This window comes from Phalacrocorax aristotelis, chromosome 2, assembly GCF_949628215.1.
Source record: "Phalacrocorax aristotelis chromosome 2, bGulAri2.1, whole genome shotgun sequence".
NCBI lineage: Eukaryota > Metazoa > Chordata > Aves > Suliformes > Phalacrocoracidae > Phalacrocorax > Phalacrocorax aristotelis.
In genome coordinates this window covers 15,371,015-15,388,619 of record NC_134277.1, presented here as the reverse complement: position 1 = coordinate 15,388,619, position 17,605 = coordinate 15,371,015, and the positions used below count along the sequence as shown (strand labels likewise).

The 17,605-nt window shown below is 36.3% G+C and overlaps 1 protein-coding gene across 18 annotated transcripts in view; it reads right to left on the bottom strand.

The window, feature by feature from the left end:
- Nucleotides 1-5,471: 5,471 nt before the first annotated feature.
- CUL2 (cullin 2) overlaps nucleotides 5,472-17,605 on the bottom strand; it is a 53,097-nt gene continuing 40,963 nt past the window's right edge. For all 18 annotated transcript variants that reach the window (XM_075082463.1, XM_075082450.1, XM_075082459.1 and 15 more), the window contains 5 exons: nucleotides 16,026-16,092; nucleotides 14,550-14,752; nucleotides 11,916-12,017; nucleotides 11,068-11,184; nucleotides 5,472-6,281 (listed from right to left, as the gene is read on the bottom strand). In XM_075082463.1, the coding sequence (XP_074938564.1) occupies nucleotides 6,150-6,281; nucleotides 11,068-11,184; nucleotides 11,916-12,017; nucleotides 14,550-14,752; nucleotides 16,026-16,092 (621 nt within the window). In that variant the 3' untranslated portion in view covers nucleotides 5,472-6,149. The remainder of the gene's footprint in view (nucleotides 6,282-11,067; nucleotides 11,185-11,915; nucleotides 12,018-14,549; nucleotides 14,753-16,025; nucleotides 16,093-17,605) is intronic.

The following is a 17,605-nucleotide window of genomic DNA, read 5'->3' as shown; positions in this document are numbered from 1 at the left end:
CTGGTGAGATTCACATGACTCATTTTCACGGCTTTAGAGGGCAGTCAGTCAGAACATATGTGCAAATCCAAAAAAGTAGTTCTGAAAGCCTAATTTCCAAGCCTTTCTGAGTCCCCAGATGGTGAGCTGGCCCCTAAACTTAAATGTTCATGTACCTGAAGACTCATTCATTACTCATAAGCAGATTACTCGCTATCATTTAAGTCTATGAGGGACATTAACAGAGAGGATGATGTTTGCATACACAGAATGGCCACTGCTGCTTTCCTTCTGCACTGAGAAGCAGATGGCTCATCTTCAGCGTACCAACCCACTGAGTGGAACCCACACCCACAGCCCCAGCTCCCACAGGAATACCGTCATGACTAAGTTACAGATCTCTTGTCCCAATTATTGTTTTTTAGGCCCTTGAGTATTGCAATGGGATATACACAAAAAGCCTTGGGAAGCAGGTTAACAGTTCATCCCTTTTGACTGATTTACCTTCAAGCCAATTTAAGTTTGTAGACATCCAAGAGAGGTAACAGGCCTTGCTCGCCTTATTGATCTAAGACTGGGGCACTCTCCTGGTCGGGGAAAAAATGAAGACAGACTCAAAAAGGCCAGGTCTCCCATTTCTTGAATGCCCACTGGCTTCAGTGCTTATGCTCTCTCTTTAAAAGCAGAACAAAACCTGAAGAGAACGTGTGGTGTGCTAGATCCTGTGCACACGGACACACTAGATTAACTTCTGAAGAAAAGGAGTCAGTAGACCGTTCACACCCTTCCACTGACAGCTTCCTCTTGATTAGCTCTAGGCAGCACCTCACTCCATGTATCTCACCACTCTAAAGGAGCCAAATGCCTGGCACTGCTTAGAACAGATCCCATAAAACATTCTGAAACTGGCTTCAGATACACAGGTGACAACATAATATCATGAGGTTCAGATATTTTTTTTTTTTTATTCTCTCAAACTCCAATTTTGACAACCGTGAATTCCATTAAGCCAGTGGCTGGAAAGAAGGGAAATGGACCCATGCATAGGGTTTTTAAGAAAACAGCTCAAGTACATCTTATGAAACTGAACTGAAACTGTTCAACACAATATGAAAAACTACCTGAGAAGCGTTACACTTTTTGTCCTATACACCTGCTAAGTTACAGATGATTTAATGAATGCTGAGACACGCAACAGCGATCTGTCAAGTTTCAAAACTGTCCTCAAACCACTCGTCTTTAACAACTGCTGGCAACTCCACTGTTACTGTTCACAGCTGCTGAAGAAGATAGAAGATAGTTTGACACACATCAGAACCACCAGCTTCCACCAAAAGGTGACAGTGTCTACCATTCAGTGATTATGCTAGGAACAAGGCCTTTCGGAGGAAAACATGCCCAACATGGATATCCTTACATATCCACTGCTCCTGTAAACACTAACAGATCAAACGATCGGTTGGACAAGAGTCAGACTGAAAGCACTGATGCCTTGGCTGTACAGACCCTGGGAATTGTTTCATCTACTCTACTTTACTTTCTGTAGTCCCCCAAACCATGATTTTCTGTTACTGGCATATAACACTACATCAGAGAAGATGAGGGGAGCAATATTTACAGAAACAGCAGTGTACGATCTTATTTACCTCAGTGGAAGAGCGGAAGGCAACACACACAACGTTAGTATAGCCCTCCTCAATATAAAATACCAGATTTCTGGCTAGTCCAGAAGCTCTAGGAAGGGTTCATACACGGCAGGTGAACCAGTGGTTCAAGTGTAAAGTTTTTACTTGATATTGTGATAGGCTCTTAATGCACACACCCACCACCTTCCCCAGCTGAGCAGGAGGAACTTAGGTCACTATTAAGGCAAGTTGTTCATTACTCCAGACGAAGCAACCAAACAAGCGAGCATTTCAGTTTTGCTTAAATCATCATTGATAGCTTTCGGTCACAAAGGTCACAAAAAGGGTGTAGAAATGAATGGTGGAAGTAATTCCCTAAATTAGAACTGTTTTAGAAGTGACTAACAATACCATTTGACTTGCTTCATACCACTTCTCAGGCTTGGAAGAGTTCTTCACTCCTCAGATACAGACACAAGACTGGACTTACTGGGGAGACAAAGGGAGCTTTCAAGTCTTGTGCTGCGTGATCCTTCGACAGTTGATGGGAGCAGCTTCTCTGAATACTCTAGCACACTTCTTCCTCAAGTGACTGACAAGTGATCATCAGGACCAAACTAAATAGTAATCTTGTTAATTAAAATATCCATGTTCAAACTACTCAAAGATAAAGCACACAAAAATACAACTCCAGTACTTCTAAAAGGGAGGCCAACAGGCCAGCCTCCTCACCTACCTCTTTCCTTTTGCTGGCTGTTCTTTTCTTCCCTTATTGATGCAATTGTGAATTGCACAGAATGGAGACAATAAGAAATGCACATCCAAGCTACACGTGTCTGGTTACTTTTACTATCACATTTGTTCACCCTCCCTCTTTAAAACCACACAGACACCTACTTGCGTTTAGCAAAGTCTTGCATTGTTTTAAAATTATTACACCTAAACAATGTTTTGATCCTCCCTCTTCTTTTGCCTGACAACTTGCTCTGTTTTGTTATCAGCTGGGAAATGCAGCACAACTCACCTGAGCAAGTACAGATAACTTCAGATTTGCAGTAAGAAGAAATACTAGTGCAAGAATGATTGCTTCTGGAGAAAATGTTTTCATGGATTGTAATACCTTAGATCAACTAACTCTAGGTACTTACCATATTTGTAAAGCATGGACAGTCCTAACATATTTGCTGTAAGGTACAAAGAATTTATTCTGCTCAAGAATCAATACTATGTTGTAAGACTTGCTTTTAAAATTAACTTTTTAAAGGGTAAGAAATGGCTTTCTAAACATGGCTGAAAGATACCAGAAATAAAATGGTACATTTTATTCTGTACTCTGCTCCTTATCTGGAAAAGTGATGCATTCATTGAAAGGCTCCTTAAAAAGTAATGATACTCTCCGCTTTGAAAACTGTTTCTTCTCATTTTATGGTGGTGTAAGTACCTTTCATAACTCCAGTAGCCCTGTATGTATGAGAGCACTGTAATACAGGCACACATATAATCTGAAGACAAACCAAAACATCATAGAAATACATTTTTAGTCAGCATACAAATTCAGTTATCCAGAACACCCAATACTAGAGGTAAAATGCATTTTGATATTAGAAATCTATGAGATGTAGGAAATCATTATGTTTCCAGACTCAGCTGTATGGCTCCCAATAAACCAGCAGGTCAGACAGGTTAACAGGCTTATAACAAATACAAAAAATAATAATAATGATGTTTAAAAATAATCTGTACCATTATACCAGTTTTTTCTAGAGATTATAAAACAAGAAGACATTAAAAAATGCCATGCATTTTTAATTAATTTGCCCCTCCTGTTACTACCCAATAGCACTTGGTATTTTGAAATGGCACTTGCCAGGTGTATTGAGTTGCCAGGTTGTAGCATTACAGTATAAGCTGCATCGCTGTGTGCCAGCAATGACTTCAGTGACCTAACCCAGCTAGAGAGGGCTGAATCTTTGCACTACTTTTTTCCTTAGGGGGAAGGTGTGAGTTATGAAGTAGAATTCAAGATGTTTCCCAGCTATAGCTATAGCCATGTTTCCTAAGAGGCACTGAAAACTGAGTTTGTGTATAATTATGAAATGCATTGTCTGGGGATGCCAACTGTGCTGAAGTCTATTGATGTTTTTAACTCACTAAACAAGTCTCAACTCAGCAGCATGCTTATCTAAAAACAAAATATTACTTTTGATGTTTTAGGTATGCAAAAATTCAGAGATAAGGTAATGCTAAAACCTTACATGTTTGGGCTACAGCAGTAAAGTTTTCGTATTGTCTATGAAGTGATTCTGAAAATAAATTTGTTAAGGCTTTTTCAAACTCAGTTTTAAACTTTTGTTACTGCAATCTATATTTAAATAAAGCTTTTATTAACCCTTTTATGAAGAAGCAAGCTTAAGAATCTGTTGACTCATACACAAGTTACAAGATAAAACACATTTGTTTCCAGAAGCTTTGGTGTCGCTGTTAGTTTGTTTTCTGGAGAAAGGATCTGTGGATTCAATGTCCAGGTGATATTTTTTCTATTGTGTCATAGAACATTCCCTCTATTCTACTTTTTGTCATAAGAAGTAATGAATTACTTTTATAAAGCACAGGAACATTTCACACTGAAATATATTAAGTCACGCCAGTCAAAATCTGTACGAATGTACCTCCTGTTTAGCACACTACAAGCACCTTTGCTGTCTCCCAACACACACACAACTCTGAACCAGCACTTTAGACGATGACCTACTGCACCATATTACAATCAGCTAAAACCCCCCTTCTTTCAGACATAAATCTATCTTAAAAATCTAGATCTTAGTGCAGTGGGATAAAACACCTTAAATATGGAAGTGTTTATTGCCCTTCATTTACCCTCAGCAAAATCCACATAAGGAAAACATATTACCATTTCTTGATGCATTTCCTAGTTAACTATAGAAACTATTATAACCCTCCAGATGACATATGAATGGGATGCAACTTAAGAAATAAGAGAGTCATAGAACCCTTTCGTACAGTGAAGAACTAGAAAAAGAAAAAACAAGGAAAAAGCTTCCTCCAAAAGGTTTTTTCCTTTAAAATTAATTCTTGTTCTGGGGACTTTTAGTAGGTGATGAAATATCACACAATCTAAAAAAAAATATTGCGAATAACACATATCTATATAAATTTTTTTATTTGCACACAAATAAAATTTGGCAAAATAGAATGCTTAAAATTAACTTAATATTTATCCTGTCAATGATAACTGCAGGTGTAGCCACGAGGAAGCTCTTATCCGCAGCAGGCATTCAGTGTGTTCACACACTTAATGCTATTAAACTCCAATTACTTCTAGTGGTAGAGTTAGTACCTTTGAAAATTATACTTCGCGTGAGTGAGAGTGAACAGTCACCATGCCATCCCTGATGAACAGCGCAGGACATGAAATAGCCCATGGATTTCCTGTCCTGCCCAAATAGCTAGAAATCTAATCAGGGCAGAGGAAAAGAAAATATGGTAAATACAACCATATGAGTTAGGAGGGAAAACAAGAAAAAAACGGCACGGGCTTATGTGGAAACAAACACAGGTACCTACCCATGTAGTGTTTCTACCCAATGCGTTAGTGAAACATTTTTTCAATTACCAGTCTGCTATGTTCTTTCCCATTAATAGGGCAGTTTCACAAGCCAGTGAACTGTATCTTTGATGTTCATGATAACCCTTCCTAACTCTTTTGTCAACTACACTACTTAAATCCCCTCAAATGTCTGTTTATTTTCTCTTGTAAAATATTCCTACAGTGTGAGATTAACAGACACAGAGTAGGCCTTCAGGCACTAAGAATGTAAGTTAGCCTAATCTCAAGAAAACAAGATGTGCACTTAACCATAAATATATTTTTATAATCACATCAAACATAACATACCTGGTATTCAGTTTTATATAAATTACTTCTTAGGTCAGATCTACTTCGGAGGTTATCCAAAACCCAAACATGTAACATTATTTTTATTCTTCCAGGTCTGAATAATATTTACAGGCATTAGTGCTATATATCCATTTCTACAATCATTCGAGACACATTATATAACTTTATTTTTTTATTTGACAAGCAGCAGTATCATGTTCGTAATTTTTTTTACATTTTAATGTAGATACAATTATTAGGTTATCTGTCATATTACAATATTTAGTTTTTTGTGTTTTTTTTTTTTTTACTTTGTCTTAAGATACATTAAAAAACATCAACTGCAAACGTGAAAGGGGAGGGGAAAAAAAAAAAGCATGGTACCCAACCAATTTTCCACATTTCAGCAATACTTCACTCATTCTTTTAGTAAAGTTTTAAGAAATGTCATAATGACATGAGCTTGAAATATCTATAGGCATTTTCATTGACGCTCATGACATGGCACTGGTGATGTTGTAAACAGCAGAAAAACAGGGGCTGCCAAGTGACCAATTATGGAGGCACAGGCCTGCCTCTTCCCACAGGAACACACCAAACAGTGACAGCAATGATCTCCTTACAATCATACCTGCAGGACAGCAACATCACGCTACGTAACTGTATTCGTCTGCAGAGGCCTGGCTTCGCTCTATGTACTGTTTGTCTATCAGAACTTCAATACACTTCTTAATCATGCTGATACTTGGGTTAAACCTAGCTCTTGATTGGCTAATTACCTGCAAAATACAGACATGGTTTTTACGTTATTTTTATTTACAACAATTGTAAATGCTATAAAATATTCACTAAGGGCTTTAAGGCAAATTCAGTATATTATTCTCTTAAAGACAGGATTAAATAAACTTGGAATGGTTCATTTATAACAATCAACAAAGCATCTCTATACATGAGTGTCAGGACACTTAAACTGACTGCTCAGCTTATTGGTTAGTTTGCCTGCATGTTAACCAGATCTTTTCAGTCCTCTTGCTTGCTTAATTTGTCTCAGTACAAATTCATATAAATATTCAGGTTAAAAATTAATCTAGTATTAACACTTTTTTTTTCCACTTAATTATTATCACAGTTTCAGCAAAGTGAAAGTTTTGTAAAACCATATGTGCCTTTCCATGCTGGCTCTCCTAACTGACTTCTCTTCCTAGACTAGGTCCCTTTTACTTCTGTTTATGTACTTTTGTTGTTCTGGAATATTTAACATACGGACCCCCAAATTTTGTTTGAGTTATGTCAGTCTTACTAGGAAATCGAATGCCTGAAGAATGTGTTAATCTTAGTTTTCATAACAGTCTATACAATTCTGAATGGTTACATTTCACTTGATTGTATTTTTCAAAACTACCTCTAAAGTGGAACGCAATTTTCTTATCCATCACCATTTTTGCTATCATAAAAATATAGAGAAGACATTTTAATTTAGTAAAGGTTTGTGAATCCTTTGTTTTCTATATAGCATTAAAAAGACAGGTTTAGAAGACATGTAAACAGGTCATAGCAAATAACCAACAAAATGTGATGATAACGTTAGGATAAGACCTCATTAATTCTTGAATAGCACAGTTTAAATACAATAAAAATGCAACCTATCCTCAGAGATTCTACTGTACTGGACCATCAATTTTGCAAGAAAAAAATAACACTTTTTCAGAAAATTTGCTGAAAAGCCCTAGATGTCACTCTTAAGCAGAAAAGACACAGCACAAATAGTAATCGTTTTACAAAGTTACGCTATTTCATTGCTGTTGCATCTGTCAGAATATGAGATGTGAGCTGGATTTGTTGTGTTTTGTCTAAGTTCCATCCCATGTATTGCTGTGTACCTGGCCCCAGAAGGCACCTAAACTGCTCAGCTGCCTGGAAGGTATAAATGGAGTCCCCCTACCACTGACCTCCTTTCCTATACAATTTGAGACAACCAGGATGAACCTCTGTTTCTTCAGTCACTGAAGTCATACGATTTGGCAAGTTCCATCTGGCTATGCTGGAAATTTGTAATATATACTGCAAAAGATTATTTATTGTAAAAACAAATCTATATATGCATTGTGGAAGAAACTGCCACTCCAGGGAAAACTTTAGATGCCTCTTAATAGTTCTCAGTTTTGCCCATTTTCTTGTAGGGAAAAGGAAGAAATAGTATGTAGTAACAGAATATGCATAATATCTATTAACTTGGAAAATTTTTCAAACAAAAGATCTTACTACTCAAGTGTCACAGTATATTCTGCCTGTAGTTTGTAATTTGTTCTGTAAAGAAAGTGATTTTTATTTCAGCTGGATTCACTGTTTTCTTTACAACTTTTCATGGCTGGCTTTCTCCCAGCTCTAGAGGTTGCTGGAGCCCTTTGTGAGCCAACAGAACTCACCAGGTAGAACTCACCCAGCAAAGCAAACAAATAGCTCAAAAGAGTGAGTTTTGCTGGGCTGGCAGCCAAGGGTCTGGTACGTTCCACAGCAATACAAATGAGAAGAAACTTTCTACTAAACAAGCTAATAGATCTGCTCAGATTTCAGCTAACTTCAGCCCTACACTCAAACTAATTGTCACCATCATACTTCATGTATTTACTTAGGACAGAGAGAATAAAAGACAGACTTTTGTCTTGGTAAGGGTTTTGTTTTATCAAAGATAATACAAATGAGAAGGGTGGATAGAAATACCTGATGGTCAGAATAAAAAATTTTCTGGGAATGACTGCATTGACCTTTCCCCTCCACTATTCTTATTGACCCTATTCATTTTAAGGGAAAAGCTACCTCATCCTGCAAGTGACTGCAGCATGGAGCTAAAAGTAAAACCGTCAGGGCATATCTAACACAATTAACAATTCAGCAAATTGTTGTTCAGCAAATAAAACATGCTGACATATACAGGTCTACCAAAGGCCTTGAATATTTTCTTGGACACCTCACCCTAAATGAAATGTGTTCTGCTGCAGTCTGTTAGAATCAGTGCTAACTACATTAAGGCTGGGAGTCTCAATCACATCTCTAACAACAGTATAATGCTGCCCTTTTATCTCAGAAAAAAAATATTAACAAGGCAAGAAAATATTAACTATTCATAGTAAACAGACTTCCTTTCAAAAGATCATTATTACTCCTCAAGAAGTCAAGACTAGAAATTTTAAATTAATACATTATTTAAGTACATAAATATTATGATGAAAGTAACAATGTCACCATAATTAGTAACATCACAAATTAATGTTTTAAGAAGTAAAAAGGCTCCTGACAGTAAATCAAGTCTTCCTACGAGGTTAACGGGGCAGGGGGGGAAGGAAGTTGGGCAGCCAATAAGTTAGCTATGCGTACTCTAAAAGTTTCATAGAAGTGATGGGTATTCATTTTTTAATAAAGATTGGTCTAGTGAGAAAGCTGAGCATGTTCAACTCAGAACCACCTAGCAGTTTGGCCTTATTCATACAACATGAAGTAAAACAAGTTACTGAGCTCAATGCAGACATAACTAGGTAAAATTTCCACTTAAACACAAAGACTAAAATCTCATGTTAACTATACAAAAACACGTCTCCCCACAATTTGCCCCAAAACCTGGCAATCATTTCTGAAGTACCTAAAAGTACATCTATATCACAGACTGTAGAGAAGACACCTAACATTTTAAAGAATCAAGCTCAGGTCTCAGTAACAGTTTATCTGAGCTGGCATGGAGACTCCACAAATTAATTCAAAGTGTAAAAAAGAAGGAAAAAATAACCCAGGTGGATTTTTTTTTTTTACTCCTTCACCTTATTGCTTGAGGTTTCACAATTGCTCATTTAAGGCCGCATCAGGTCCCCACACTATACTGCAGCAGAGATAATTATTTAGAAGCCTAGCCTTCAGTTCAGATGCTCTAATACGCCTAGGATATAAATCAGTATTATATAAAGGAGTATTCAAAATTGAAAATTGAAGACTAAATAATAAAGGATATGATTTTCAAAAGTGTCATAAATTTAGTTTAAAACTAAAGTAAAAAAAACCAATACAGGTGGATGTGACTCGTGATCAATAAATGGAGCACCAACTTTACTCTCTTAGTTTTTAACTGAGTAACAATCAAAATATCCACCTTTGTTGCAAAGCATGAAAAAGCTCCTGATGTTAACAGACCATACTATTCTCCAAGAGTACTGCGAGAGCAAAACGCAGGACAGGCATGTCAGATAGTGCCTCCTGAGTTAAACAATGGAAGAAGCAACCAGAGAGGATTTTTTGTTTCCAAAATACAAACATTTGTAATCTATTCCAACCTTGTAACCTGGTCTCAAGCAAAGTGCATTTTGAAAACTTTTCCTGAGAATTTGAGAATAGGGAGGAAAAAGTATCTTTCAAGATGAAACAGGGCTTGCCTACCATCTTCTAGTTTTAACTGTAAATTCTTACAGGATTTAATCATAGTTGCATGGATGATTTAAGTAACGGGAAACCAAATAACCAAAGATTTTGAGAAGTAATCAGAACCTATGCTGCCTCATCCTTTAGGTATTCAAAATGAGATTTCTTGAATTAAACTTGCTTTCAGAGTATTTGTGTACAAGCACTATTTCAATATCCAAAACCTTTAAGATGTCTCACATAGCAAGTTCTGGGCTTACAAGCTCTCTGGAGCCACTTTTTTTTTTAGGAAATAAAAACTAAGTGGTGGGTGTGGTAAACTGTTTCCTCCATCACCACAGACAGAACGCATACAGATTTCAAAATGACCGAATGCCTCTTCACCTCCATGCTCAAAACAGTCCAGTAAAGCAGGAATCTTTATTCTCTCTCCCTCCAGTCTGCTCTGAGGCTATCCAGCAAGGCTCAGGAAACAAAAATGAATTACACTGAAGAATGAACACCTTGGAAGGCTGAGAAAACCAAGACTGGGAACTGGTTGGTAGGAGCAAAGGTTAGACTGGAATAAGAAATACAATGAGGCAGGCAACTAGCACAGATGGGAAAGTGGGAGAAAAACAAAATAAAAAGCACTTCCTTCCCAGCCAGTCTGTGGTGGCTCACAGATCATTACTCTAAAATGTAAAACATCTAGACAACTGTACCGCTTAAAGGAAAAGGGGGATTAAGAAGTGCATGTCTACATACTCAGACAACTTAAAATCTAAGCCACGAATTAGAATAAAATCACAATTAGAGCCAATCAAAATTGGCTAGGTGCTTCTGTGGAAATTCGATCCCTAGAATATCCATACTCAGGTTTTCAGTTGAGCCTATAGCTCTGGCAATGATTCCTACAGGATATGGCATCTGTCGGCATAGAAACAGCCAACAGGGAAGAGCAAGCACATAGGCACTTAATGCTTTAGTGCTAAGACACACAAGATTGAGGGATCACAGCTAGTGCTCCAGTACTGCAGCTCAAAGCAGACTCCAATGAAATTCTCACTAATTTCACTGAAGTATTAGTTTTGACATGGGGGAGTTTTGTGGTCAGATGTTTTACTCAGCTATCCTGAAGATTTTAATCAAATCATGTTTAAGAAGAAGATTTCATCTTACCTCTTGAATAAGAGCATTGTGTCGCAACACTTTACGTGCTTTCATGATACGGACTATAGCAGCTTGAAGATACATTTTTCTGTCTTCATCTACAGCACTTCTGGTCTGCTCCATCTCCTGTGATATAGGAAGAACAGTAATGCTTAAAATATAGTAAGATCAATAAACACTTCATAAAGGTATCTTGAATCTACACTTTTTACTTCATTGAAAGTGGTCAATTAATACAAAAATCTAGGTGAAGTTCAATTCCAGGCAAAGTACTTCCATAAATCAGGAATACCAGGTTTCATTAAAGTCAGCAAGAAGGTAGGAGAGAGACATCCAAACCAGCATTTTGCTAGGGAGAAAGGCAGGCAGAATTTACTATAGGTATTGAGTTTGGATGCACACACATCTCTTGTACAAAATCCTATGTCTTCGGAGATACAGAGGGAACATGGATTATCAGCACTGGAGTTAATTTTAATTGATGAAGGACACAAAACCATAGGAAAACAGATTGGTTCTGCTGTTCCTGGAATAAGTTGCTTTTATGAACACCACCCACAAAAAAGTCTCATTAGGTAAGATAAGCTAAATGTCAATCCCATTTGGTACAAGAGGAATAGCTCTTGTTTATCTTTTTCTTCCTCTTTCTTATTCTCTATGCCATCTTCTCCAGCCTATCTTCTAAGTACAAAAAAATTTGCAGTGCTTAAGTTTTAAACTTAGACAATTTCTTTACGGTGAGGTAAAACTTACACAGGGGCCTTGCATCTGCTTACACCAAACTAATACAACAAATTCAGTTTTAGAAAAATAAGCTTCCTAAGCTGTTCCAGCTAGAAATACCAAAGAATACTTGCCTGTGGTGTGTCTTTCTGCATTGATGTTGTAATTTTAAATTTTGTTCGTTTACTGCTGAAGTTCATATTTAATGAAAATGTAGACTCTGTCTCTATATCTTCCTGCAATAAAGAATCTTTTTAAAAAATCAAAAATTTAACGAGAAAATTATAACAATTTACTTTGGAAAAAAGTCACAGTTAGGGGCTTGCACACATACAATCTTTGCAGATTTGTAGTTGGAAATTCTAAAATGCCACTTGAACCAGGTCAATTATTTTAAGCTACAGTTTAACTAACCTAGAAATCAAGCCTATTTTGGAAAACACTATAAAGAACTCTGACACACATGAATATTGTTAACAAGTCAATATGATTAAAGCAATTTCTGTTTTAATACTTCATTATGACTATCTTCGTTGCAAACACTCTCCATTTAAACTCATTTTCTCCCTTCAAAGAAAGGAGGATTTGCATTCATTTATGGCAAAACCTCGAGAGAGAGAGGGCTGCTGCTTTCACAACTATTACTAATGCTGCCTTCCAGAACTTCAGGAAAGACATCTAAGCATTTTGTTATGTTATAGCAGAAACAGTTAACAAACTGCAACTTCTACAGTTCCACATCTATCTGTATGCTTCTGGTATTTTCCTGTCAGAATTGCAATTATTTTCCACACATGTAGAAGAGCATTTCTTTCAATAAATGCTAACTACTCCCTGCAGTCCAAACACCTTTACGTTCTAAGAAGAGGATGACCTGAACGATCTTTGCAGTTTCCAGGCAAGAGTCTGTACAAATTACTGATTTCCAGCAGAATAAAGTTAATGGGCTTCTTAGACTTTGGAATCTTGCCAAACCATGGCTGCCTCAGGCACAAATATTTTAGTAAGCAGAGTCAATATTTATCTAAATATACACTCAAAACAATATTAATTCTAATTTTATATTCTGCAACAAATAGTCTTTATTATAATATTTTCCAATACCCAGGTATAGTATAGAAAATTTAACATGAAAGAGCAAAGATCAACAGCTTTAAGAGATCTAACATTAAATTTTAGCACTACTGCTCTTACATGGTTGAGTATAAACCAAAATAAATTGTGTGCTGTGCATGAACTCAAAAAGCATGATTCTAATGGAGCAACAAAGATTTTGCAAAAAGTTTCTTCCCCCCCCCCCCCCAAAAAAAAAAACAACCCTCAAACAAACAAAAGCAAACTAGAGCATTTAATACACTGTACTTTTCTGTGTGCAGATACAGGTAAAGAGAAGCTAGTGCATTTAATATCACTGCTTAAGCCACTAAAGTTCACTGGTTTATTCAATAAGCAAGTCTGCAGATCAGATTTCATGTTACTGAATGGAGCCTAGGGAAAACAGAACTAGCAGAGGTGCCTGAACACAATAGCCTGCAAGTTAAAGAACCAGAAAACACAGTGGTAAACATTAAAAGGTAAAAGGGTTGGAAAGCTGTACTGTTCACTCTTCAAGGACATATGCTTAAAGAAACTGGCCAAACCTTATACAACAGATATAAACAAATGTAAATCCTTTAAATAATGGGCAACTTTCTATGATCATGAAAAATCTCACTGTTTTCTGTAATAGCTCCCAGTGCTATATTTCACCCATGGTTTAACAGACATCTTCCCAGCCACTGTTCCAACCTTAGCTCATTTCTAGATATTGGAAGCATGTCCTATGCTTCAGCCAAGCATCAGATCTTCCTTCTGATCTCACTTTCCATTTTTTAATATTTTCCTGGTTAAAAAACAAAAAGCAGCTATCAGAGCAGCTTTGGATTTCTTCTCAATAAGCAAAACAAACAGCCTATCTTAACTTCTTCTGTCTGATACTGTCTGAATAAGTTGGGCATTCTGGACCAGCTGAAAGCACATGCTGAAGTTTGTATGGTATGCACAGGCACTTCTGTTGTGTTTCTTAACAGATATCTGTGCCTTTCACTGTACGGGAAAAAGGGTAACTTGTTTCATGTGGGTCGTACAGAAGTATGAAGCAGAGTCAGAAACAGAACCTGTATCAACCATTGCCGTAACCACAAACAAAGCTCAGCTATTACTTCAATTCGATGAAACTCACGGCATTATAGAGCTTGGCAAATTGCAGCAAAAATCCTCTCACACAATCCCCCTTGCTCTCTTTCCTCCTTCCCCCCCTCCTGTAACGTGTCAGCAAGGAAGATGATGGTTGCTGTTACTTTCAGTCTCTTAATCCCACAAATTTTTTCTTTTCAGGATCTCTGTAAGACTCTCTGGTTTATTACTTGGGCTCCTTCTCATGATTTAGTACAACTTTGAAACTGGTGTATTTGAGGAGATGTATTCCCCTCCAACAGCAGTGAGTCTAAAGCCATATGGGTGAAATGCAGCAGAAACAATAGTGTCCTAGCATTATTACCTTTTCAGCATACCATGCTGTTACAGGCATATAGAGCAAACAAAGACAGCCTCCTTCCTCCTGACTCTTTCCTTATAAATACAGATTTATAATCGCTCACAAGGGTCAATAATACAGTTTAGACAAACAAGCAAACAGTGGGTTCTTTTATATTAAAAAAAACACCCTCAACAAATAGTAGAATCACAAGACTGAAAACATGAAACTTTTTAACATCATTACTGCATACCTTGTCTGAGTCATGGTTGATCATTTTGACATCAAGTAAGGATTTGATGGTCTTTGTCAGTTCCTTCTCATTCATTTGCGTACTATCCTGAAGCTCCTTGTAACTGACAGTTTCACTGTTGTTGAAGGCAAGCAACACTGCCATTTGGTATGTTGTGACCATGGCTACATAAGGTTTGCACAAATAATTCATTTTTACTTCACCTGTAATGATACGAGTAATATTTTATAAACTGATGGAATGTGCTGAAAAGTCAGCTGAAGCCTAACTACTAGAGCTCTGTATACATTTCCAGACATTCAGTGCACACAAGTGTGCATTTAACACTTGGAATTGGAAGATGGAAAATGATGTTGTGAATTTACACATACAAAATGTGGTCTGCAACAACAGTAATTCTGATTAGCTATGGAGACTAGAACAGTAGTGTTTTCAAGAAAAAAGGAAATGCATAGTGTTGAATTTGAATAATGCAATATAATTTATAGTAATAAAAAAGGAAATTCCAAATAGCCTTAACACATTGCAGTGCATAACCTTCCGTTAGGAATAGCTTACACAGAATCACAGATTAGTGATTACGAGCAAGTTGTTCCAATGAAAGATTTAAAAACAAAATAAAAGACTCATTCAGTAAAATTCTACATAATATTCTTATATTCTTTAAATCACCCTGAAATTAAAAAAAAAAAAAAAAAAAAAAAAGAGAGAAAAAAGAGAAAAAAGAGAAAAAGCACTGAAGAAATCTGCCTGAAAGGAGATCCAGATTTTCTGTGTGAAGGTCAGCGTGAGTTAACAGCAACCTACTATTATCAGAACAGATTTTTCATTACGTTATATTGTATGCTTGTCTGGTTTTCACCTCCACGTAACATGTTACGGTGCTCAGTCATTAAAGCCTGGTACTGAAAGCACTGAAAATAAAATGGATTGACTGATACATACTAAACTAAGCTACAATTTTATGCATCTCTTCTAAGATGTTTTTTAACATGTATTTCTATATAGTAAATATAAACATAAGTAAATATATATATGTATTTACTTAGATACTTACATATCTGAGTAAAATAGTATAATATGCCTTCTTAAAATTATTTAATATTCAGCTAAGGGACATATGTTACTACAGAAACAATTGCAGGACAATTGTTATTAACTCAACAGTTCCACAGTGCTGTTTTGTAATTAGGAATGTACAACTCTAGTTTTACTTGGATTTAATAAATCACAGATAACACATTTATAGAAATTTACAAATTTCTGCAAATTTACAGAATATAAATTTTGGAAATATTAAGCAGCAAATATTAAATTAATTTATAATGCAAAATAAATCTGTTGACTTTATATGCAACATAATGTTCCAACTCCCAAGCCTGTTGCCATCTTTTCAGATGGCAACTTTTAACAGGACTTTTAACAAATAATTGTCAGTTGTATAGAGCATAACTTTAGCAAAGCACTTATTTTTACCTGTACAAAGATAATGTAACCAAGTAAGCTTCCTTCCACTAAAATGCTGACTGTAAAATAATTCAAACTGCAAAACAAAATGAACTTCAATTAGTCACACATATAACTACTTACAATAGCTCATTATCATACTACCACCCCAGCGAAGAAATACTGGTTTTATGTTCACCGTATTGGATGCAAACATTGAAGATCAATTCATGACAGCATTTTCCTTTAGAAGATGGGTGATGGACTGAACTTCAGTCATTTACTGAACTACTTGAACATATTAATATGAACATATCACTTGATGACTAAATCAAAAAGACTGTTGACACAGTCATACTCTCAGCATAAAATACTCTAGTTAAACAGCGTTCCAAAGAAGTATCACCTCTATTGGATTTAAAAGGATTTCTAGGTTTTAGCAATCAACTTTGTTATATTATTCTGTTCCTTCCGATTCCATATTAAAACAAGTGTATTTTTATTTTTTCATATTGGTGAAATAATACGAAATTCCATGGCTTTGATATCCTATTTAAAATCAATTCAGAAAATCCATTTTACTGATCTTTTTTTAACATCATCCTTCAAAAAACAGAAACTTTTAGTTAACAGGTATTTGCCACACTCAGCTACACATTGACTTTCATGACAAATCTCATCTTACATTCCTGAACATATGTTTAGGGGGAATTCCAAAAGAGCAAGCTTGAAAGTAGGGACAGTTTTTGCCATCTTCCAATGTGGGTTTCAGGCTAGACACAACCACACAGTTTGCAAACATTTCAGAATCAAGAAGTGACTACAGATCCTTAGATTTCTGGCCGACACCTTCCAAAACCTATTTCCTCAAAGAGCACACACTTATGATTTAGGAATCAACATTTCAAAGTTGTGCTGATACCCCCAAATTGAAGCATCCCCTCAAAGTCAGTATTTTAAAAGTCTTATATGCAAAAGTAGCATTAGTAGTAATGCTAATTTCTTCCTTCCTTCCTTTTTTGATATTTACATTAATTCCTTGTCATTATGAAAAGTGTTACATCAGTCACTCTGGAAAGCACTTTTTCCTGATATTTAAATTATACACACACAAATATATATCAGGACAGGAATATGAAAAAAAATTACCTCTAAAGAAGAAAGGGCGTTAAAAACGACTTTCAAATTCCTCTCAGAAACGAAGTTTCTAGTTTTGTGCAAGTGAAAATCAGCTATGCATGTCAGCTTGAGATCTGGCACTGAAGGGCACAAATCTGGCTACTGTAAATGAGACCACTTTCCAGAAAGACTCTAGGAATGCAATTCCTAGAAGATTCTTTTAAAGCTATGTTTTACGTACATTTAAATGCCACTTTCACCAACAGAGAAGAAGAGAAGGAAAAGCATAAATGACCTGTGGACTGTGATAAGAAAAATCAAATTTACAGAGAAGCAGCAAAACCATCTTATTCTCATATTATATGTAACCCATCAATCCTGCCATGCCAGAAAAGTAGCAAGCAGTGGAGAGAGAATAAGAAAAAGCCCAAGAAAATGAAATGAAGGACTGGATTTTGAAGAACAAATAAAGATATCGCAGAACGTTTAAA